We start from the raw sequence: 24,190 nt of genomic DNA, 5'->3' as shown, positions 1-24,190 counted from the left end.
ACCATTCAAACAGTTTTAGAAACTTTGGAGTGTTTTCTATCCAAAGCCAATAATTATATGCATATTCTAGTTTCTGGGCAGGAGTAGTAACCAGATTAAATCGGGTACGTTTTTTATCCAGCCGTGAAAATACTGCCCCCTAGCCATAACAGGTTAACGAGAGAATCACTGACATGATGTCAGCTGGTCCTTTTGTGGCAGGGCTGAAATGCAGTGGAAATGATTTTTGGGGGATTCAGTTCATTTGCCATTGCAATTAATTGCAATTCAGTACCCCCTCTAGCACCAGGGTCAGCGCACTCTCAAATGTTTTTTTGCCATCATTGTAAGCCTGACACGATCACACTATACGATACATTTATGAAACATAAGAATGAGTGTGAGTTTTTGTCACAACCCGGCTTGTGAGAAGTGACAAAGAGCTCTTATAAACTCAGCAAAAAAAGAGAAACATCCTCTCACTGTCAACTGTTTATTTTCAGCAAACTTAACGTGTAAATATTTGTATGAACATAACAAGATTTAACAACTGAGGCATAAACTGAACAAGTTCCACAGACATGTGACTAACAGCAATGGAATAATGTGTCGCTGAACAAAGGGGGGTCAAAATCAAAAGTAACAGTCAGTATCTGGTGTGGCCACCAGCTGCATTAAGTACTGCAGTGCATCTCCTCCTCATGGATTGCACCAGATTTGCCAGTTCTTGTTGTGAGATGTTACCCCACTCTTCCACCAAAGCACCTGCAAGTTCCCGGACATTTCTGGGGGGAATGGCCCTAGCCCTCACCTTCCGATCCAACAGGTCCCAGACATGCTCAATGGGATTGAGATCCGGGCTCTTCGCTGGCCATGGCAGAACATTCATGTCTTGCAGGAAATCACGCACAGAACGAGCAGTATGGCTGGTGGCATTGTCATGCTGGAGGATCATGTCAGGATGAGCCTGCAGGAAGGGTATCACATGAGGGAGGAGGATGTCTTCCCTGTAACGCACAGCGTTTAGATTGCCTGCAATGACAACAAGCTAAGTCCGATGATGCTGTGACACACCGCCCCAGACCATGATGGACCCTCCACCTCCAAATCGATTCCGCTCCAGAGTACAGGCCTCGGTGTAATGCTCAGTCCTTCAACGATAAACACAAATCCGACCATCACCCCTGGTGAGACAAAACCGTGACTCATCAGTGAAGAGCACTTTTTGCCAGTCCTGTCTGGTGCAGCGACGGTGGGTTTGTGCCCTTAGGTGACGTTGTTGCCGGTGATCTCTGGTGAGGACCTGCCTTACAACAGGCCTACAAGCCCTCAGTCCAGCCTCTCTCAGCCTATTGCGGACAGTCTGAGCACTGATGGAGGGATTGTGCGGTCCTGGTGTAACTCGGGCATTTGTTGTTGCCATCCTGTACCTGTCCCACAGGTGTGATGTTCGAGTGTACTGATCCTGTGCAGGTGTTGTTACACGTGGTCTGCCACTGTGAGGACGATCAGCTGTCCGTCCTGTCTCCCTGTAGCACTGTCTTAGGCGTCTCGCAGTACAGACATTGCAATTTATTGCCCTGGCCACATCTGCAGTCCTCATGCCTCCTTGCAGCATGCCTAAGGCACGTTCGTGCAGTTGAGCAGGGACCCTGGGAATCTTTCTTTTGGTGTTTTTCAGAGTCAGTAGAAAGGCCTCTTTTAGTGTCCTAAGTTTTCATAACTGTGACCTTAGTTGCCTACCATCTGTAAGCTGTTAGTGTCTTAATGACCGTTCCACAGGTGCATGTTCATTAATTGTTTATGGTTCATTGAACAAGCATGGTAAACAGTGTTTAAACCCTTTACAATGAAGATCTGTGAAGTTATTTGGATTATTACGAATTATCTTTGAAAGACAGGGTCCTGAAAATGGGACATTTATTTTTTTGCTGAGTTTAGGACCAGGGCACAAATAATATAATAATAATCAATACATTTGCTCTTTATATAACCACCTTACATATAAAACCTTATTTGTTCATCGAAAATGGTGACTATCTCACCACAGGTTAATGAGAAATGTGTGCTTGAAAGGTTGCACATAACTCTGCAATGTTGGGTTGTATTGGAGAGAGTCTCAGTTTTAAATCATTGTACTTAGTTGTCATGCTAGTGAGGTCCCAGAATCCACTCTCACATAGGTACGTGGTTGCAAAGGGCATCAGTGTCTTTCTTAACAGTGCAATTGACCAAGGAACGATACTCTGAGCGCAGCCCAGTCCAGAAATCTGGCAGTGGCTTCTGATTTAAATTACATTTTCACAGAACCACTTGTTGCAATTTCGATGAGGCTCTCTTGTTCAGATATCGGTAAGTGGACTAGAGGCAGGTTACGAAAGGGATAACGAATCCAGTTGTTTGTGTCATCTGTTTCGGGAAACCCGCATAATTGCGCACCCAACTAACTCGGTTGCTTCGCTATATCACATTTGACATTTTCCGTAAGCTTGAGTTAATTTGCACATAAAAAATCATACAATAATGGAAAGACCTATGTATTGTCCTTGTAAATGCAGACAGAGAAGAGCTCCAACTTCTTAATCATAGCTTCAATTTTGTCCCGCACATTGAATATAGTTGCGGCGAGTCCCTGTAATCCTAGATTCAGATCATTCAGGTGAGAAAAAACATCACCCAGATAGCCTAGTCGTGTGAGAAACTCGTCATCATGCAAGCGGTCAGACAAGTGAAAATTATGGTCAGTAAAGAGAACTTTAAGCTTGTCTCTCCATTAAAAAACATTTGGGCAGTCTTGATACAACATTTTGAACAGAAATACAATGGTTCGTTGGATCAGTCTAAAACTTTGCACATACACTGCTGCAATCTAGTGGCCAAAATCTAACCTGGAATAACACATTGTGACCTTTCTCTTGCATTTCAAAGATAATTTGAAAAAATATATAAAAAACATGTTTTTTTTCTTTGTATTTATCTTTTATAAGATCTAATGTGTTATATTCTCTTACATTAATTTCACATTTCCACAAACTTCAAAGTGTTTCCTTTCAAATGGTATCAAGAATATGCATATCTTTGCTTCAGGTCCTGAGCTACAGGCAGTTAGATTTGGGTATGTCATTTTAGGCAAAAATGTTATTAAAGGGGGCTATCCCTAAGTTAAAGCCAGGCTCCCTTTACAGGTCGTACAACCTGTTTAGTGCATTGGGAAGGTCTTGGTTGTGCATTTGGGCTCCAGAGAACACAGTTGTGGTCACTTGAGCCGACGAGAGGGAGGATCTCAGGCTTCAAGTACAATGTCTTTATGTTGGTGACAATCATGTCAGGATGGCTTCACCGCTGGTGTTGTTCTAAACTACCTGACAGTTTGTTGTCCAAGGCAGATTCCATGGACACTGAGGCAGTTGAAGTCCCCAAGAGTTGTCCGATGTCTGCGTACTTAGTACGGAGCAAATCAGATGAGGATATTAGATGTTCAAAGAGTTCATCCTGATGTGGTGATTGTGGCGGTGAGTACACCACACAATGTAATAGTAGATAGGTGCCGTGCAAGTCTCAGGTGTCTCACGTTCACCCACAAGCATTTCAGATGGTCGGTAACACTAATGAAGGTTAAGGGGGTATGAATGATGGAACAGTCTCTGATTTACAGTCCAACACATCCTACCTGGTGGATCCTGCCATATGCTTGTCTCAAAGATTAAGCCATGCAAGTCTACGTGCACACGGACGGTACAGTGAAACTGTGAATGACTCATTAAATGTCTCAAAGATTAAGCCACGTAAGTCTTAGGGTGTTTCTCAATATGTATACTACCATGCTCCGATCATTCAAATTTGAGCATATGTGGTCGGAACATGAGTCCAAATCAGAACACTCAAAACGAAGCAAGGAGGGCAATTCTCGGATGCGTACTCCATTTGTACACATTTTGAATAATGCATTGATGCAAGCTTCAATGGAAAGTATGCACAGAAATATGACTCAACCACTTAAAAAACAACGCAACATTTCTTAAAAACAATGGCAGACAATATTTGAGCTGGAGCGAGAGAAAATAAACTCTGACGCAGAATTAAATGTTGCCCATTCACATCTCATATGTTGCCTGAAACGTTGTATCTTGATACATTAATAAATATGAACTGTGTTTAATTTTGGCATGTTTAAGTCAATAGTGCCAACTAGCTAGCTAGCCATGAAAAATTGGTTGCTAGCTAGATTAATACGATTCACATATCGCTAGCTGGTAATTATGAAGTAAAAAGTTTGCTTTATGTATATCTTGTTACATCTCTTTTGCCATTGTCCTGGCTGGAAGCAGGTTCAGTGAATGGGAATGTGCAGCGTGAGGGAATACGGTAGCAACGGAGTGCGAGTGCAATATCAAATGTAATATTTGATGCGTTCTCCACACTCTCGTCCCCACAAGAACGTACTCAATAGAACGCTCATGGAGAACGAACTCTGAGCATGTAAGTGTAGAGCACGGTTGTATGAGAAACACCCATAAGTACACACGGCCGGGTACAGTGAAACTGCGAATGGCTCATTAAGTCAATGATATAGCTATAATATCATAGCAGCTGTCGAAAGCTGTGTATGCTGTAAACCCTTGTGTGAAGAGGTCAAGTGAAGGGTTGTGTTGTTCATATGAATTCCGTGTGTTTTACACTATTGACAACCTTAACAGAATGGTTGTGTGGTATAGGATAGGATGTGATTTTTTTTTTTGTCCCTGAGGGGAAATTCTTGGAAAATTCTACTTGTTCAAGAGACTTGGATGGCGACGTAATGGGATAATAGGTTAGCCGATCAAGGTCATGTTCGTGGCTAATGTATAAATGGATTAAGGCTGGAGTTCAGGAAATTTGGAATACGTTTATTTGTATGACGTTATTGTAAACGTGCTGTAGAATTCACGACGTGATTGCATTCTTGGCATTCGTTCATTTTCTCTCTTTCTCTCACACACTCCCCTACCTCTTACCACCTCCCCTATCTCGCTCTCTGTCCCTCTCACTTTCTCCCCCTCTTTCCCTCCTTTCTCCCTCTTTCTCTCCCTCCCCCTCCAGGAGGTGCGTTCCAGGTCTCCCTCTATCTGCAGTCTGAGAGCCAGGGAACAGCTTGTGGTGGAGCTGAAGAAGGCCAACGGCAGCCTGGGCATAAGTGTAGCTGTGAGTAAATATATATATATATATGTTACAGTAGTGCTTCCCAACCACACCTTGGCCATACCATAGAAACAGAATAACTAGAATGTGTACCCATGAGTGTTCCAGTCAAATTGCTTTGTCGCTTCTAGTAATTATATTCCTAATTTCCACCTATAATACTACCACTGTCTCAGTCACACCACTCTCTACAGTACACATTCTTCTATAGGGTGGTTAGGGGTCAGGCTAGGGTTTAGGTTTAGGGGTCATGATCATAACAATCCCTAGTGCCTTTGCCTAGCCCCTACTCGCAGTCTCCTATACTTATGCAGTATGTTATATGTTCTCTATAGGGGAGTCAAAACCAGTGTTAGTTTTAGAGGCAGTACTCTGAGGCTAGGGCCAGGGGTAGAAGCTATGATATAGTATATACAGTACAGTATGGGATACAGTATGTGTTGTGCTCTACAGGGTGGCATGAACACCTGTGTTCGTTACGAGGGGATATACATCAAGAGTCTGGTGCCAGGGGCCGCTGCTGAGCAGGACGGGCGCATTCAGATAGGTAACCAAACATCACTAATCAACCAATACCTGACTAGAGTCGACATTCAGATAGGTAACCAGACATCACTAATCAACCAATACCAGACTAGCTTCACACATTCAAATAGGTAACCAGACATCACTAATCAATAATGTGTGTATGTATGACAGGTGACCGACTGCTGGAAGTTGATGGGTTCAACCTACGAAGTGTAACACACAAACAGGCCGTGGAGTGCCTGAAGAAGACTGGAGAGGTACGATGCACACACACTCCATCTTTCTCTCGCTCTTTATTCTTGCCTCTTTCCTTCTCTCTCTTTCTCTCTGATAGTGGCAGGGCAAACCATATGTTTACAGTTGTTGTTATTTTAGCCCTTGCTAATGAGCTTTAGCCTCAGCCTTTAGGCTTGCTGACGTTAGCATGCTCTACACTGACACCCGGGCCACATCTCTAACATAGTGTTAACAGACAGCTTAGCTTAGCCCAGTCACCCCCTGTCCAATCACTGGGTTACGTAACTCCCAGATTCCAGGACAAAAACAAATAACATAACAAATCTAGCTATATTCTCACGACTTCACTAGCATAACGAGTCTTTAAACAGCACTGTCTTAACCCTTAATCCCTATTGTCGGACAGAATTCTGTGATTTTAGCTGTTTTGTTTTTTCTGTGTGCATGATCGTTGTGTGTGTGTGTGTATGAACGCTGTGTGTATGTTCACTGTGGGTCTGTGTGTGTCTGCCTGCCTGTGTGTGTGTGTGTGTGTGGTGTGTGTGTGTGTGTGTGTGTGTGTGTGTGTGTGTGTTAGGTGGTGAGTCTGCTTTTAGAGAGGGAGCCCCAGGTGGTGTTGGAGGCGGGAGCGAATCGCCCCCGCTCAGCTTCACAGAGCCAATCAGGAAGTCTCAGGAGAGACAGCTCCATGGTGATGACCTTGAGTGGCAAGACCAAGGACTACAGCTTTGTCACTGATGGTGAGAGGAGAGGGCACACCACACACACACTCTCACACACACAAACACAGGCACACAACCAGGCAAACACACACACACGCAGACTCCCCCGAGGTGGCTGTGACTTATCTGACAGCTACATTGTGTTGGCTGTCACAGACATCCCCGACACACCCCCAGTCCCCTGAGAGCAGACACACTGATGCCTTATAGCTCAGTGTGTCTGCGCGTGCGTGTGTGTCAGCGTGTGCGTATGCATGCGTCCGTACATACGTACAAAACTCGGTCTTGGTTTTACTGTTTACACACATTCCAGTCTGGTGGAGGGGTACAATGAAATGAGTCATGTTTTTGTTTTTAACAGCAGAAAATGCTTGTTGGTGCATGTAAATAATGATGTGAAGCTGAAGCACCCTCCCCCTCTCTCAAACACTCCTAAAATAATGATGACTCTTTGCGCTCTTCTCAGACAACACTCTGAAGGTGCTGTTGAAGAAGAGCCTGTGTGGTTTGGGCTTCAGCTTCTACATCAGTGAGTTGAACAGTGGTTGTGACCAGGGCAGCAGTGTGGTGCGGATCAAAACCCTTTTCCAGGGTCAACCAGCCCAGGAGTCAGGACAGATCAGAGAAGGAGACGTCATATTGGCTGTTAATGGACAATGGGTTAAAGGCCTCAGCTACCAGGTACACGATGTCTTTCTTGTACAAATCTCTTTATCATGGTCCTTCAAGCCAGATATGAAAAATTGTGTCCTGTTGGTCAGTGTGAATGAGGTGGTTAGAGTTAGCGTTGTATTAAGATTAGGTTGTGTATGTTAGGGTTCGGTGTTAAATATTTTCATATGTTGGCGTACCTTGCTGAATCTGAGAGGGGGAAGGGGGGTGGTCTACCGATGAGGCGCAAGAGCATCACTAATGACGTTCTTTGTCTTTTTGTATGTTCTTTTAACAAATTATGATTCACAGATCACAGATTATTTTGACGAGTGATGATTTTATGGAGGTGGTGCTTAAGAGGAGGCAAAGATTTTAACCATAAAGTTTGGGTAGCTCTGTTAGTGTCATCTACCTAGTGCATGCAATATTTGGTTCTAGTTTCTGAAAAGAGGTTTAATTTAGTGTTAGAATGCAGTGCATCTCTCTGTATGTTAGCTCTGTGCTTTATTAAGCACTCTCTCTCTACCTCCTTTGCTCTCTGTGCCACATCACAGTTAATCCCCTAATCTGATCTAATAGAAATTAACTCTGTATGTCTCACCTATGGCTCTGAACTATGGATTACACAGCGGTCGGACTGAGACGGCAATGTAGTTAACATGCAAATTAGTTGTTGTCATGGAATGCTTGGTGGCAAAGGGGTACTGCATGTATCTGTGGCCCACCAAAATAACCATACATTAGTGGACAAAGTACAGTGACAAATAAATGCAGCAGATACAGAGAACCCCTGACCAATATGCCCCTGCCCTCCCCAGCAGACTGACCCACACACATATCAAAAAATTCCTTGTACTGACCCTTGACCTCTCATCCACAGAGGGTGTTGTTCCTGCTCCGTGGGCCTCCGTCTGAGGTCCACCTGACTCTCTGCAGACCTGCTCTTGGAGTACTGTCTCAACTGGATGCTGACACACTGGTGAGTACACACACACACACACACTGACACACACAGAGAAAAACAGGCACACAGATAAATAGACACACACACACCTACACACACTGAGCACTGAGAATTGAGCACTGAGTTGTATCTCTCTCTTTAAATAGGTTCCTTTCTTGTCTCCAACCCGTGGGGTGAGGTCCAAGTCTCTAGACATCAGGCTAGAGGAAGATTATAGCCAGCTGCTCAAGCTACAGGCATACCAGAACCATCAGTACAACCAGGATAACCAGGCCCTGAAGGAGCCAATGCAGACATTACAAGCCCAGGACCAAGCCTCCAGGCAGGCCAGCCAAACAGACAAATCCCCTGAGCCCTCTGGAGGTCCGAAGACTCAACAGAGTCAGGATAGTCAAGACAGTGAGATGGATGCAGCCGAGAACCAGCCCTCCTCACCATCTCCCACCCCTTCCTCACCCCCTTCCCCCATCTCCCTCGCCAGCAGAAGTGATGCAGGAGACAGTGAAGAGTTGTCGGTTGTGGACGAGGAAGTTTCCGAAGAAATTAGCTCGGCATCTGTCGGGGCCAAGACTAGTACTAGTCCCGTGTACACCAGGTAACGTTGATGTAACATTTTAAGTACAGAACAAATTACTGATTGCTGCCTTTTAGAAACAGGTCGCTCTTATAAAATAAATGTTTATTTTCAATGGGATTTACCTGTGTAATTAAAGGATAAACTAAATGAAAATAAATACACAGACAAACACACACACACACAACTGTGAATGAACCCTGTATGTACTTCCAGTGGCATCAGAGAAGAAGCGGACGGCAGTTTAACATACTGCCTTATGGGTGATGGAATAACCATTCTGGCTGATAAAGAGTACTTGACCATCAGTTCGACTTCGGAGAGTCCCTCTAGCCTCACCTCAAACACCTCATGTACCCCCAGTGTGGCTCCACACACTACCTCTCATACCCCCAGGAACAGATCCACCCTCCCTACTAGGGTCCGATCCACCACCCCCAAAAGTACTTCCATCCCCCACAGCTTGTCCTCGCAAACCACAAGCTCAACAAACCCCAATTTGTCATCGCAAACCACCTCTGTCCAGCAGACACCATCTCAGCCCTCCTCTAAGCCTACATCCAGCCTTTCCTCTAGGATGTCTGACCTCAACATCAGCCACTCGGTGCATCCTCTCCAGCCCCAGCATGCTACACCTCCTCTTCTCAGCCTCTCCTCCCATACCTCCAACCCCAATTCCAGGACCTCCGATCGTAAACACAGCATCACCTCCGATCGTAAACACAGCATCACATTCAAGACTACCAATGCCTCCAACATCACTCGTTCAGTCATCCAATACCATCCCCAACCCCCTGACACATTGCCCCCCTCGCAACCCCCCGCACTCCACCCCTCTCCCCAGCCTCCCTTGTCCTCACTCTCTCCCCCAATTCAGGCTGCACCTCTCCCACACACACACCCTACCTGGAGACAGGAGACAGAAGGGGAGGACGAAGATGAGGATGAGAATGAGGAGGATCCCAGAAAAGTGAGACTTAATGTCAATGACATTACGTATTTTTTATTTATTTTTATTACATCCATAAAATCACTTTCCTAGGTGCTGGATTAAAGAGGATAATGTAGAACAAAAAATACATCTGTCAGTATTATTTTCCTGACGCAGCCATAGTTTGGGGTTGAAATGTTGTCCGATTAAACAACACTTTGGGAGGATATACCAGTGTGCAGATACATTTTTTGTTCTAATGACATTTGATTGAACTTTATTCATAGGGATCCCGAGTGGCTCAGCGGTCTAAGGCACTGAATCTTGAACCAGGGACTGTAGAGACGTCACTACAGCCCCTGGTTCTAATCCAGGTTGTATCACATCTGGTTGTGATTGGGAGTCCCATAGGGAATCACAATTGGCCCAGTGTCGCCGGTGTAGGCGACACTGGGCCAATATATTTTTTCTTAGCTCACTTGCCTGGTTAAATAAAGTTTAATTTTAATTAAAAAATTATAAAAACAATTACAAAAAAAATGTTTTATAGCACTTTTCACAACTTCGTTCACAAAAACCCAAGCCTAAACCCTAAAGAAAACAGCAGAGATAGTGTCCAGGCCTTTGTTCTATTTATCTGTCTTTGTGTTTTCCATCCAGGGCATGATGAAGGAATTTGAGATGTGTGTGGTTCTGACCAAGTCGTGGAGCGGTAGTTTTGGGTTCACCATCACACGCAGCAAACTGGATGCCTGCTACTACATTCAGGACATACTGGACAACCCTGCTAAGACTGACGGACGGCTCAGACCAGGGGACAGACTAGTCACGGTATGCACACACACACGGGAATGCACACATACACATAGGCACACATTGTCTTTACCTGTCTCTCCCATATTCCCCACTCCCAGGTCAACAGCCAGGATATGACGAATGTGACAGATGAGGTTGCCATGTCGATCCTGAGGTCGTCTCCTAGGAGACTGAGTTTGATCCTGGGGAGGGCGGTGACCAACCTGATAGCTCCACCTTTTCCAGACAGCCTGCAAGACATCATACTGTACAAGACACCGACTGGACAGCTTGGTAAAACACTGAATGGGAGCATGACTATTAGTATTTATCAGATAGGGGAACTATATTATAGAAAGCCAGTGTGAGGGTCTGCGCTCAGGCTGCAATGTATGGTGGCCGGTGCGTGGGAGAAAAAATATTTGTAGAACTACGTAGGTACTCAAACCATGAAAATGAACAAAACAAAAAAAGGAGCATACGTTTCGGCTTCTATGCCTTCGTCAGTGCTGTACAATCTCATTAAGGAGGCACGTACTTAAGAAGACACCTGCTGTGCGTAACAGATGCAGGAAAAACGTGCTCTGTTACAATTTCAACCATTCTGTCTGTATATATTTCTAATATCTGGATGGTGTTCATTAGGGCACACCATAGCAAAAACTTTGCAATGGAAAACATTCAATTGTTTAGATCGTATATCCTCGTGTCACTCTTTTTTCTTCTGTTTTGCTCCTAATGAACACATCTCTCAGGTATAAAGCTGACGGGTGGTATAGGCAGCAAATGGCAGGGGATCTACTGTCTGGAGGTGGTTCCTGGTTCACCTGCCTGTGAGGAAGGCAGCGTCCAACCAAACGACAGGATCCTGTACATCTGTGGCCGATGCACCATGGGAATGACTCTGGAGGACGCTGTCAAGGCCTGCGAGAACGCTCCACGCAAAGTGAAACTCAAGGCCACCAGGTGTGTGGGGTTGCCTGAGTGTGTGTGTGTGTTTTGTAGGCATGCATGCGTTTCTTTTGTTAAATGATCCGTCTGTTTCCTTTCTTTCTTGTTGTAGAGATGACCAGCCTGTGACTCCCAAAGCCAAGAGTAATGGTGCGTATAAGATCATGTAGCGAGATGCTTTAACCTCCCGGTGACCACCATGTTCAGTTCAAGACTCATCTCGGTGTATATGACCGCTGGTTCACATAGAAACAGACACGAACTGAAACACTGGAATGTTGGCTAAGTGTTGCAATGGGTTAAGTTGATGTAATGAGAAGTTTGTAACCAGGCAGGTTGATGCCTCATTGACAAAGTAGATGCTATTCTCAGATCAATCATTACCAGGGTAGATAACCATATTACCTGAGACAGAAGCTTCATGGTTTGGTCTTTCAACATTACGGTGTGTGATTCTGTGTCCTGTCTGTCTGTGTCCAGGTCTCATTGACCTGAGAGAGTGGAAGATGGAGAAGGAAAGGGAGTATTTCAGTGGGACCCCTCTCTCGCTAAATTTTTTTATTGGTCTCTCTCCTCTCATCACTTTGTCTGTGTTTGTAGCCGTAGCCCGGTGCTGACAGACAGTGTGTGTGTGTTTGTTGACAGACAGGGCCTGTGCTGCCACTGCAGGATTAATTATTACAGAGCATCTAAACCTCCACTGGGGTATTAGACCACACACACACACACACACACTAGTTGTTTGTTGAGGGACAAGAGAGGGACAGTCTGAAAGGCCAGTGTTGTCTACCTGGTCGAGAGGACACCTATGCACCAAAATGGCCACAGAGGAGGGAGGTCAACGTGAGTTTCTGTCCTGTTCTGAATATATCATCACCAGGGGAATGTTTTACTTTTGTTTGACGTGGACAGCTTTTGCAGAGGCTTTGTTTTGTGACTGGAGGGATAGAACATTTTCCAAGGTCAAACAGGAATTAATGTGTTAGATTGATCTTGTTTGATCATACGTCTGTATTGGTTGTGGTAACTTTGCTTATGAATTATTGATGATGTATGTTTCTAATACTTGCAAGTTGTTTTTATCTCTCAGTAGATTAAGTTACATTGAGCAGGATTCAGGAACATTGAGCAGGAGCTATCATTTACCTTACCTGCCACACTGGCCTTTGGGTTGACCATAGGACTTACATAATATAGCAAACTTTTTTGGTCCATTGAAATGAAATATTTTGTTCTGTCTCTCTGTTTGTTCTGTAGCTAAAGCCGTGCCCGAGACCACTGGGAAATTCAGACCACTTCTCTCTGTCACCTCCGATCAAGACGTAAGTGTTAGCTCTCACTCTCTCCGTCTCTTTATCTACCTATCACTCTCTTTCTCTATCTTTCCTCTCTGTCTCTTTCTCCAACTTTTCTTTCTCCATCTCTCATCTTTCTCCAACTTTTCTGTCTCTGTCTCTTTCTCCAACTTTTCTTTCTCTATCTATTTCTCTCTCTCTCTCTCTGATGACACAGGTTGAAACTAGAGTCATCTGTTCTCTCGGCTTGGGGCCTGTGTGGGCATTCTCACCTGATTCATGCATTAATATTTTACTGCTCAAACACTGCTTACCTCAGCCTGTGGCAGAGAATTGGGAATGCTCTTATAGCAGTCTGGATAAAAGTGCCCACTTAATGGATAAATTGTAATTGCAAGTATCGCGGGATAAGGGCTTCCTAACTAGAATTTTCCCAGTAATTTGACTTAAGTGGAAGTTAGCATTCACCCCTATGACTGGATTTGTAACTTCTACCTCTCCCTCTCTCAGAGCTGTATCTTGCAAATATATGTGTGTAAGCCAGAGAGAGGGGGTCTGGGCTTTGCTCTGATTGGAGGATGCAACGGAAGCGCGCTCAGAGTGAAGGAGATCTGCGCTGGAGGCGTGGCGCAGCAGGATGGACTGCTCAGAGTGGGAGACATACTGCTTGAGGTACGCACACGCTAAAGCCCTGCACAGGCATGCATTTTAAGCACAAGGCCTACCCATGCCTGCGACATTCAGAAACTCGGAATCAGAAATAACTTCCTCCGTTAGAACAGTAAATCCATTAGTTGCTCCTCTCTGTCTGTCACTCGCTCCCTGCGCACAGCTCGCTCTGCATGCGCTCTACTCATGGCTGCTTTGAGTCTGTGTATCCATAGCAGCAGCTCCACCTGGGCTGCTCTGCTCAATGAAGAGATATAAGAGAGCATTTAGCTGTTAGGAATTTTTTGTCACTAAACATTTTCTGTGAAATAATCTCTCCTGTCTTTTATTTGACGAGGTTGAAGTACTTCGTTATGATCTTAGTCAGATATGACTGTGCAGCAGAGCACAAACAAAAGGTTCAGCTTCAAAATATTAGTGATACACGAGTCCTGCCTGTACCCTAGTTATTCATGGGAAAACAGGCCCTACCTGACCCTATCCTGATGTATAATGTTGGGGCCCGTCGGGCTCGGGTCGGGTAGCAGAGCTCTAACGCACACATGTGACTTATAAAGGACTGATCCATCCATGACTGATGATGCGTCCAAACATGACTTTTAATACAGTTGAAGTCGAAAGTTTTACATACACTTTAGCCAAATACATTTAAATTAAGTTTTTCACAATTCCTGACATTTAATCCTAGTACAATTCCCTGTTTTAGGTCAGTTAGGATCACCACTTAATTTTAAGAATGTGAAATGTCAGAATAATAGTAGAGAGAATGATTTATTTCAGCTTTTATTTCTTTCATCACACTCCCAGTGGGTCAGACGTTTACATACACTCAATTAGTATTTGGTAGCATTGCCTTTAAATTGTTTAACTTGGGTCAAATGTTCCGGGTAGTTTTCCACAAGCTTCCCACAATAAGTTGGGTGAATTTTGGCCCATTCCTCCTGACAGAGCTGGTGTAACTGAGTCAGGTTTGTAGGCTGCCTTGCTCGCACACGCTTTTTCAGTTCTGCCCACAAATTTTCTATAGGATTGAGGTCAGGGCTTTGTGATGGCCACTCCAATACCTTGACTTTGTTGTCCTTAAGCCATTTTGCCACAATTTTGGAAGTATGCTTGGGGTCGTTGTCTACCCCCACACCATGATGCTACCACCCCCGTGCTTCACAGTTGGGATGGTGTTCTTCGGCTTGCAAACCTCCCCCTTTTTCCTCCAAACATAACGATGGTCATTATGGCCAATCAGTTCTATTTTTGTTCATCAGACCAGAGAATATTTCTCCAAAAAGTACGAACTTTGTCCCCATGTGCAGTTGCAAACCATAGTCTGGCTTTTTTATGGCAGTTTTGGAGCAGTGGCTTCTTCCTTGCTGAGCGGCCTTTCAGGTTATGTTGATATAGGACTCGTTTTACTGTGGATATAGATACTTTTGTACCCGTTTCCTCCAGCATCTTCACAAGGTCCTTTACTGTTGTTCTGGGAATGATTTGCACTTTTCGCACCAAAGTACGTTCATCTCTAGGAGACAGAACACGTCTCCTTCCTGAGCGGTATGACGGCTGTGTAGTCCCATGGTGTTTATACATGCGTGCTATTGTTTGTACAGATGAACATGGTACCTTCAGGCGTTTGGAAATTGCTCCCATGGATGAACCAGACTTGTGGAGGTCTACAATTTTTTTCTGAGGTCTTGGCTGATATCTTTTGATTTTCCCATGATGTTAAGCAAAGAGGCACTGAGTTTGAAGGTAGGCCTTGAAATACATCCACAGGTACACCTCCAATTGACTCAAATGATGTCAATTAGCCTATCAGAAGCTTCTAAAGCCATGACATCATTTTCTGGAATTTTACAAGCTGTTTAAAGGCACAGTCAACTTAGTGTATGCAAGATTCTGACCCACTGGAATTGTGATACAGTGAATTATAAGTGAAATAATCTGTCTGTAAACAGTATTGGTAAAATGACTTGTGTCATGCACAAAGTAGATGTCCTAACCGACTTGCCAAAACTATAGTTTGTTTTAACAAGACATTTGTGGAGTGGTTGAAAAACAAGTTTTAATGACTCCAAACTAAGTGTATGTAAACTTCCGACTTCAACTGTATATTTGTACTAAATATGTGTCATTGTTGTATTCAAATGTGTTCTAGGTGAATGGTATAATAGTATCAGGTCTGAGCCACTGTAAGGTGGTGGATATCCTCCGTCAGGCTGAGGGAAACATCCAACTCACAATCTGTAGAGACATACCACGGGCTAACACAGCACCCTGCACTGATGCATTCTTCTCTATGGGCTTCCCTGGAGACAACATGGCCGTCTGTCCTGGATCCAATATGGCCTCCTGTCCTGGATCAGCATCCAATATGGCTTCCTGTCCTGGATCAAATATGGCCTCTTGTCCTGCATCAAATATGGCATCTTGTCCTGGATCAAATATGGCCTCCTGCCCTGAAGTCAACATGGCTACCAGCAATGGATCCAACATGGCATCCTGCACTGGATCAAATGTGTCAGTCTTCATCGAAGCCCGTATGTCGAACAAAGCCGAACCATACTACAACCCTTCTGCATGCTCCTCACCTGATGTCCAGCAGGACCTTGCCCCTGGTGAGATCTAAGGGATAGTTAATCCAAAAGTAATATTTGTTGTGGGGTTTCATACTTAAAAAGTGTTACTTTTAGCTATTTTTAGCGAAGTAAATATTTCAATCTGCAGGCCTAAATCCTAAACAAAATGTACTTAAAGGCCCAATGCAGCCATTTTTATCTCAATATCAAATCATTTCTGGGTAACAATTAAGTACCTTACTATGATTCTTTTTGACCATTTTAATTAAAAACAAACAAAAATAGCTCAAGCTAAATAGCTCAAGCTAAAATTTCTCTGACTTTCAGGGAGTGGTCTGAGTGGGGAGGGGAAAACTGGAAACTAGTTGTTATTGGCAGATAGGTTTGTAACTCTTTCTTATCAAATTTTATTGGTCACATACACATGTTTAGCAGATATTATTGCAAGTGTAGCGAAATGCTTGTGTTTCTAGCTCCAACAGTGCAGTAATATCTAACAAGTAATATCTAACGATTTCACAACAATACACAAAAATGTAAAGTAAAGGAATGGAATTAAGAAAATACAAATATTTGGTCGAGCAATGTCGGAGCGGCAGAGACTAAAATACAGTATGAGTAGTGCAAAATATGTAAACATTATTAAAGTGACTAGTGTTACAAATTATTAAAGTGGCCATTGATTTCAAGTCTATGTATATAGGGCAACAGCCTCTAATATATTAACAAATTTACCGTCTGCTGATGTCACCAGGCAGGCCAAAACTCTATCCCACCAAAACAGGCGGTCTTTTCAAACGGCTCTTACACTAAAAGGGCATTAAAAAACTAAAAAGATATGTGTCCTCCGAAGAGGGGTGGTGGTGGATGGGTTAATAACATTTTTAGAAATAAATAAAGAATAGGAGCAGGGTACATTTTATTCCGATGGCCATCAGGCTGCTGAACAGTGGAACATAGGACAGATGTAGGATGCTGAACAGTGGGACATAGGACAAATGTAGGCCCAATACATGGTCGGGCAGTAGACTGCAGAGATGGAATAATTATCTTTCCAGTGTTTTCCATATTGAATGTATTATAGTGTATTATATTTTGTATTTGTATGCTGGCTTCACAAAATGAATTTTCATGTAAAAAAAAAAGAAGGAATGGCATTACATTTGCACAATTTCACAGTATTATTCCAACCTCATACTGTGGAAATATATGTATAAAACCCAGGAAAATAACATTTTTGACTGCACTGGGCCTTCTAAATAATTGAGTCATACTGTATGTAATTTTGCCTGTGTATTTGACTACAGAGGGGACTTCTGATCCAGTACCTGATGTAGAGGAGGACATTACCCCCCGTTTACCCCCCGACCCCTCCTATCACCCCTCACTTCGCCTGCGGGCCCTCACAGAAGAGGACATGGCTGGACAGGTAACACACATACACACAACACTGTAGCATTGCAGTCTATCATGAAAATAGGAGCCACCACACTCACCTGTCACCTCTCTCTCTCTTTCTCTCCCATTCTCTCTCTGGTTTGTGTGCGTGTGTAGGAGAGCTGTAACAGTAAACCCTCTCATCCGGCTTGCTGCCTGTCCAGCAAGAGTATGACTAACTTGCTCCATGAAGCCTCGGACAGGTAAGACTGATCTTATCCTCCTCTCCTCTTTTCCTCCTCTCCATTTGTCTCTCAATAACAATCACACATTGTTGCCAGTAGGGGAGAGTGGGGTAAGTGGAGGTAAAATAAAAAATATATATACAGTGCCTTCGGAAAGTATTCAGAACCCTTGACTTTTTCCACATTTTGTTACGTTACAGCCTTATTCTTAAACAGATTAAATTGTTTTTTCCCATCATCAATCTACACTCAATACCCCGTAATGACAAAACAAAAATAGGTTAGCGAATGTAGGATGCTTTTCCTGTGGTTCATATTCATGCCAGCCAGGTAGACTATACTCCTGTTGTAAAGAGAAGCAATGTGCTTAATATTAGGAAAGTGAAGTTAAGAAATAAATATAGTAAGCCTAAAGAAAGCTGATGGGATTCTCCTATTTTTATTAGAGGCCATCACTCTGTTTTCTCACGCAATTGCATAGCCTATAGAAATGTTGCGCAACATGAGCTCATGGTCTCTCATGGAGTGTTTGATAAAATGTTTCTTTACATTTGCATTGATGTCCGAGTGATTAGAAGGACAATAAAGTGCTGAGTACCAGGCAGTTAGCAACTTTGGTCGGCTACTACCAAACTAAATTACTTCTATGCTCTCTTCGAGGAAATTACATTGAAACATGCATGAGAGCACCAGCTGTTCCAGACGACTGTGTAATCACAGTCTACGTAGCCGATGTGACTTTTAATAAGGTCAACATTCACAAGGCCGCAGGGCCAGACGGATTACCAAGACGTGATCAACTGGCAAGTGTCTTCACTGACATTTTCAACCTGTCCCTGACTGAGTCTGTAATACCAACATGTTTCAAGCAGACCACCATAGTCCCTGTGCCCAAGAACACTAAGGTAACCTGCCTAAAGGTCTCATCGACTCGGCTACAGTGGAGCAGGTTTAGAGCTTCAAATTCCTTGGTGTCTACATCACCAACAAACTATCACAGTCCAAACGTCTATAGCCATGAAGTGCTTTGAAAGGCTGGTCATGGCTCACATCAACACCATTACCCCAGAAACCCTAGACCCACTCCAGTTTGCATACCGCCCCAACAGATCCACAGATGATGCAATCTCTATTGCACTCAACACTGCCCTTTCTCACTTGGACAAAAGGAACACCTATGTGAGAATGCTATTCATTGACTACAGCTCAGCGTTTAACACCAAAGTGCCCTCAAAGCTCATCACTAAGCTAAGGACCCTGGGACTAAACACCTCCCTCTGCAACTGGATCCTGGACTTCCTGATGGGCTGCTCCCAGGTGGTAAGGGTTGGGAACAATACATCTGCCACGCTGATCCTCAAAACAGGGGCCCCTCGGGTGCGTTCTCAGTCCCCTCCTGTACTCCCTGTTCACTCATGAGTGCACGGCCAGGCACGACTCCAACACCATCATCAAGTTTGCCGATGACACAATAGTGGTGGCCTGATCACCGACAACGATGAGACAACCTATAGGTAGGAGGTCAGAGATCTGGTTGTTTGGTGCCAGGACAACAACCTCTCTCTCAACATGAGTAATAAGACAAAGTAGATGATATGGACTACAGGAAAAGGAGGACCGAGCACGCGCCCATTCTCATCGACGTGGCTACAGTGGAGCAGGTTTAGAGCTTCAAATTCCTTGGTGTCTACATCACCAACAAACTATCACGGTCCAAACACTCTAAGACAGTTGTGAAAAGGGCACAACAAAGCCTATTCCCCCTCAGGAGACTGAAAAGATTTGGCATGGGTACTCAGATCCTCAAAAGGTTTCAGCCACACCCGTTGCTGACAGGTGTATAAAATCGAGTGCACTCTCATAGGATGACACCTTTCCAAATAGTCAGTTCATCAAATTTCTGTCCTGCTATAGCTGCCCCGGTCCACTGTAAGTGCTGTTATTGTGAAGTGGAAACAACAGCTCAGCTGCGAAGAGGTAGGCCACACAAGCTCACAGAATGGGACCGCTAACTGCTGAAGCACGTAGCGCTTATAAATCATCTGTTCTCGGTTGCAACACTCACTATCGAGTTCAAACTGTATCTGGAAGCAGCGTCAGCATAAAAACTGTTCGTCGGGAGCTTCATGAAATGGGTTTCCATGGCCGAGCAGCCACACACAAGCCTAAGATCACCAAGCGCAATGCCAAGCATCAGCTGGAGTGGTGTAAAGCTCGGCGCCTTTGGACACTGGAGCAGTTGAAACAACCCTCTGGAGTGATGAATCACACTTTACCATGTGGCAGTCCGACGAACGAAACTGGGTTTGGCGGATGCCAGGAGAACGCTACCTGCCCAAATGCATCGTGACAATTGTAAAGTTTGGTGGAGGAGGAATAATTGTCTGGGGCTGCTTTTCATGGTTTAGGCTCCCTAGTGAAGGGAAATCTTAACACAGAATGTGTTAACACAGAATGTCATTGTACAGCATACAATGACATTCTAGACGATTTTGTGCCTCCAAATTTGTGGCAACATTTTGGGGAAGGCCCTTTCCTGTTTCAGCATGACAATGCCCCCCTCCACAAAGCGAGGTCCATACAGAAATGGTTTGTTGAGATCGGTGTGGAAGAAATTGACTGGCCTGCACAGAGCCCTGACCTCAAACCCATCAAACACTTTTGGGATGAATTGGAACGCCGACTGCGAGCCAGGCCTAATCGCCAAATATCAGTGCCCAACCTAACTAATGCTCTTGTGGCTGAATGGAAGCAAGTCCCCGCAGCCATGTTCCTACATCTATTGGAAAAATGTACCTGAGGAGTGGAGGCTGTTATAGTAGCAAAGAGGGGACCAACTCCGTATTGATGCCCATGATTTTAACCAATAGCTAGCTACACAGACTAACTATATTGATAAAATACTGTATATAAATGCAACATGTAAAGTGTTGTCCCATGTTTCATGAGATGAAATAAAAGATCACAGAAATGTTCCATGCTCACAAAACTTATTTCTCACACATTTTGTGCACAAATGTGTTTACATCCCTGTTAGCCTCTCCAGCGTCCCGTCCCGTCTGCGGGATCAAAATCCAGGGAAAACTCCTAGCGACATTAGCATAACGAAATTTAATATATATATTTTTTCAAATATAGGACTGTCTCATATCGTTTTATAGATACACCTCTCCTGAATCAACCCACGTCGTCCGATTTCAAAAAGGTTTTACAGGAAAAGCAAATCATTAGATTATGTTAGAGGAGTCCATCGTAAAAGCAGCAACATAGCCATTTTCCGACCAACCACATGCATCACAAATAACCAAAAAACAGCTAAATGCAGCACTAACCTTTTACAAACTTCATCAGATGACACACCTAGGACATCATGTTACACAATGCATGCATTCTTTTGTTCAATAAAGTTCATATTTATATATGAAAACAGCATTTTACATCGGCGTCTGACGTTGACTAACTATTTTCCCGTCAAATGCATCCAGGGAAACAGTGCTACAATTTACTGAATTACTATTCGAAAACATTTTTAAAATGTAATATTGTCATTCTAAGATTTATAGATGAATATCTCTTGAAAGCACCTGTCATACCAGATTTAAAAATAACTTTACTGGGTAATCACACTTAGCGATAAAAGGGGATGCGATTCTCAGAAAATGAGCTAGTAAATACAGCTCGGCGCCATCTTGGAACAATCATGGTCATTACACAGGTGCATGGTCATTACACAGGTGCAACTTGTGACGGGGACAATAAAAGGCCACTCTAAAATCAGCAGTTTTGTCACACAGCACAATGCCACAGATGTCTCAAGTTTTGAGGTAGCGTGCAATTGGCATGCTGTTTACAGGAATGCCCACCTCAGCTGTTGCCAGGGAATTGAATGTTAATTGCTCTACCATAAGCCGCCTCCAACGTTGTTTTAGAGAATTTGGCAGTACGTCCAAACACAGGACCTCCACATCCGGCTTCTTCACCTGCAGGATTGTCTGAAACCAGTCACCCATACGGCTGATGAAACTGTGGGTTTGCACAAACTGTCAGAAACTGTCTCAAGGAAGCTCATCTGCGTCCTTGTCATCCTCACCAGGGTCTTGAGCTGACTGCAGTTCGGCATCGTAACCGACTTCAGTGGGCAAATGCTCACCTTCGATGGCCACTGGCACGCTGGAGAAGTATGCTCTTCACGGATGAATCCCGGTTTCAAATGTACCGGGCAGACAGCGTATATGGCGTAGTTTGGACGAGCAGTTTGCTGATGTCAACGTTGTGAACAGAGTGCCCCGTGGTAGCGGTGGGGTTATGGTATGGGCGCATGAGCTATGGACAATGATCACAATTGCATTTTATCGATGGCAATTTGAGATACCGTGACGAGATCCTGAGGCCCATTGTCGTGCCATTCATTCGCCATTACCACCTCATGTTAAAGCATAATAATACACGTCCCCATTTCGCAATGATCTGTACACAATTCCAGGAAGCTGAAAATGTCCCAGCTCTTCCAAGGCCTGCATACTCACCCATTGAGCATGTTTGGAATGCGACAGTGTTTTCCAGTTCCCAGCAATATCCAGCAGCTTCGCACAGCCATCGAAGACATGTCGGAAACATTCCACACGCCACAATCAACAGCCTGATCAACAGCCTGAAATGTGTTGCGCTGTACGAGGAAAACGGTGGTCACACCAGATACTGACTGGTTTTCTGATGCACACCCATACTTTTTTTCTAAATGTACAGTATCTGTGACCAACAGTATTCTCAGTCATGTGAAATCCATAGATTAGGGCCTAATGAATACTGTATATTTCAATTGACTGATTTCCTTATAAGAGCTGCAACTTAGTGAAATCCTAGAAATTGTTGCATGTTGTGTTTATATTTTTTGTTCAGTGCACTTAGCAGTCTTACGGCTTGGGGTAGAATATGTTCAGGGTCCTGTGGGGCAGCAGGTAGCCTAGCATTTAAGAGTGTTAGGCCAGTAACCAAAAGGTTGCTGATTCAAATCCCTGAGCCGACTAGGTGAAAAATCTGTCTGTGACCTTGAGCAAAGCACTTAATCCTAATTGTTCTTGTAAATCTCTCTGGATAGGTGCGTCTGCTAAATGACTAAAATGTAATGTAAAATGTTCCAGACTTAGTGCATCGGTACGGCTTGCTGTGTAGTAGCACAGAGAATAGTCCATGACACGGGTGGCTTTGACAATGTTTAGGGCATTCCTCTGACACCTCCTGGTATAGAGGTTCTGGATGTCAGGGAGCTCAGACCCAGTGATGTACTGGGCCATGCACACTACCCTCTGTAGCGACTTGCGGTCGGATGCCAAGCACTGTGTGTTCATATTGAAGTCGTGTCTCAGTTGTCCTCGGAGTACACTGTGTACATCTCTAGTGTCAAACTACAGACTGTTACTCAATGTTTTTGGAGTGTAGACTGACCACAATGAGGCAGCAAAGAGTCACTGATGAAACACAAACTTGTGCTGCCTATGATGATACTGTATAACCATATCACAATGGGATCTCCTGGTTGAATAGAGGTTGACTTGATAGTTAGTATATCAGTAATGATATATCATAACATAATTATTGATAAAATCAGATACAATATAGAAAAGCACGGAAAATAGCATGATTTCAACCCCCTACGAAACACTATAAATGGTCTGGTCTGCCTCCCTACAGAAAAGTAGAAATGGTCTCATCCCTACCCCCTGATCCCTCCCAGGAACCAAATCCCTGTGATGCCATTGGACGAAACCATGATGGGCAGCAAGAACAGCCAATCAGACGGCTGGAGCAGCGAGGATGAGGATGATGAGACATTTGGAGCTCAAGGTCAGGAGACCATGTCATCTTTCTCAGGTACAGTTGTCAGGGGAGGGTGGCCGGTTCAAATCCTAAGTCTGACAGGAAAATGTGTTGCCGTTGTGCCTTTGAGCAAGGCACTTACCCCTAACTGCTCCAGAGCTCTGCACCATGGGCTATTATTTTTATAGCGCTGATAAATTGTTGATTTTTGAAAACCTAACTACAGTGCATAGGTCCCATATTTATAATCATGAAGAACTTATTCCCTCTCCTCTTTCCAGGTCCACCTATAGTATCAGAAGAAGAGTTGGCCAGCCTAGCCATGATCAGTCCAGCTAAGACCAGTCAATACGCTGGGTCCAGAGTGAAAGCCCTCATACATATACTACAACATCAACTAGACCAGCAAGAGCTGGTCCGAGAGTTCATGGTGGGCATACACTGTGTGTTCCTCATTCATACACATGCGCACACACACACACGCATGCATGCAAACACACACACTTATGAAGTATGTTAACCATGTCATGTAACTTGGTCTGCCTTTTTCAATAGCAGCAGGAAACATTTTCTGTTTGTTTCAGGCCTTGGAGCATCTAAAGCCGTCTGATAACTGTCTAGTGGGGAAAGCTCCGGAGAACCGGGAGAAGAACCGCTACCGTGACATCCTGCCCTGTAAGTCCCTGTTAAACCGGTTGAAC

The 24,190-nt window shown here is 44.1% G+C and overlaps 1 protein-coding gene across 2 annotated transcripts in view; it reads left to right on the top strand.

The window, feature by feature from the left end:
* ptpn20 (protein tyrosine phosphatase non-receptor type 20) overlaps positions 1 to 24,190 on the top strand; it is a 77,160-nt gene that overhangs the window by 46,322 nt on the left and 6,648 nt on the right. The window contains exons 17-36 of one of the 2 annotated variants that reach the window (XM_045700684.2): positions 5,059 to 5,160; positions 5,611 to 5,704; positions 5,857 to 5,942; positions 6,500 to 6,662; positions 7,111 to 7,325; positions 8,179 to 8,277; positions 8,409 to 8,857; positions 9,053 to 9,806; positions 10,428 to 10,598; positions 10,682 to 10,856; positions 11,318 to 11,528; positions 11,626 to 11,663; positions 12,771 to 12,835; positions 13,319 to 13,480; positions 15,630 to 16,089; positions 17,358 to 17,479; positions 17,605 to 17,690; positions 23,407 to 23,543; positions 23,771 to 23,919; positions 24,074 to 24,164. In XM_045700684.2, coding sequence (XP_045556640.2) covers positions 5,059 to 5,160; positions 5,611 to 5,704; positions 5,857 to 5,942; positions 6,500 to 6,662; positions 7,111 to 7,325; positions 8,179 to 8,277; positions 8,409 to 8,857; positions 9,053 to 9,806; positions 10,428 to 10,598; positions 10,682 to 10,856; positions 11,318 to 11,528; positions 11,626 to 11,663; positions 12,771 to 12,835; positions 13,319 to 13,480; positions 15,630 to 16,089; positions 17,358 to 17,479; positions 17,605 to 17,690; positions 23,407 to 23,543; positions 23,771 to 23,919; positions 24,074 to 24,164 — 3,829 coding nt within the window. Of the gene's footprint in view, positions 1 to 5,058; positions 5,161 to 5,610; positions 5,705 to 5,856; positions 5,943 to 6,499; positions 6,663 to 7,110; positions 7,326 to 8,178; positions 8,278 to 8,408; positions 8,858 to 9,052; positions 9,807 to 10,427; positions 10,599 to 10,681; positions 10,857 to 11,317; positions 11,529 to 11,625; positions 11,664 to 11,929; positions 12,357 to 12,770; positions 12,836 to 13,318; positions 13,481 to 15,629; positions 16,090 to 17,357; positions 17,480 to 17,604; positions 17,691 to 23,406; positions 23,544 to 23,770; positions 23,920 to 24,073; positions 24,165 to 24,190 lie in introns of those variants that run through there. The other variant, XM_014154321.3, reaches the window with a different exon arrangement.

Source organism: Salmo salar, chromosome 18 (genome assembly GCF_965601325.2).
Source record: "Salmo salar chromosome 18, fSalSal1, whole genome shotgun sequence".
Taxonomy (NCBI): Eukaryota; Metazoa; Chordata; class Actinopteri; order Salmoniformes; family Salmonidae; genus Salmo; species Salmo salar.
The sequence above is the reverse complement of the archived record's forward strand: the minus strand, read 5'-3'. Positions and strand labels throughout refer to the sequence as shown.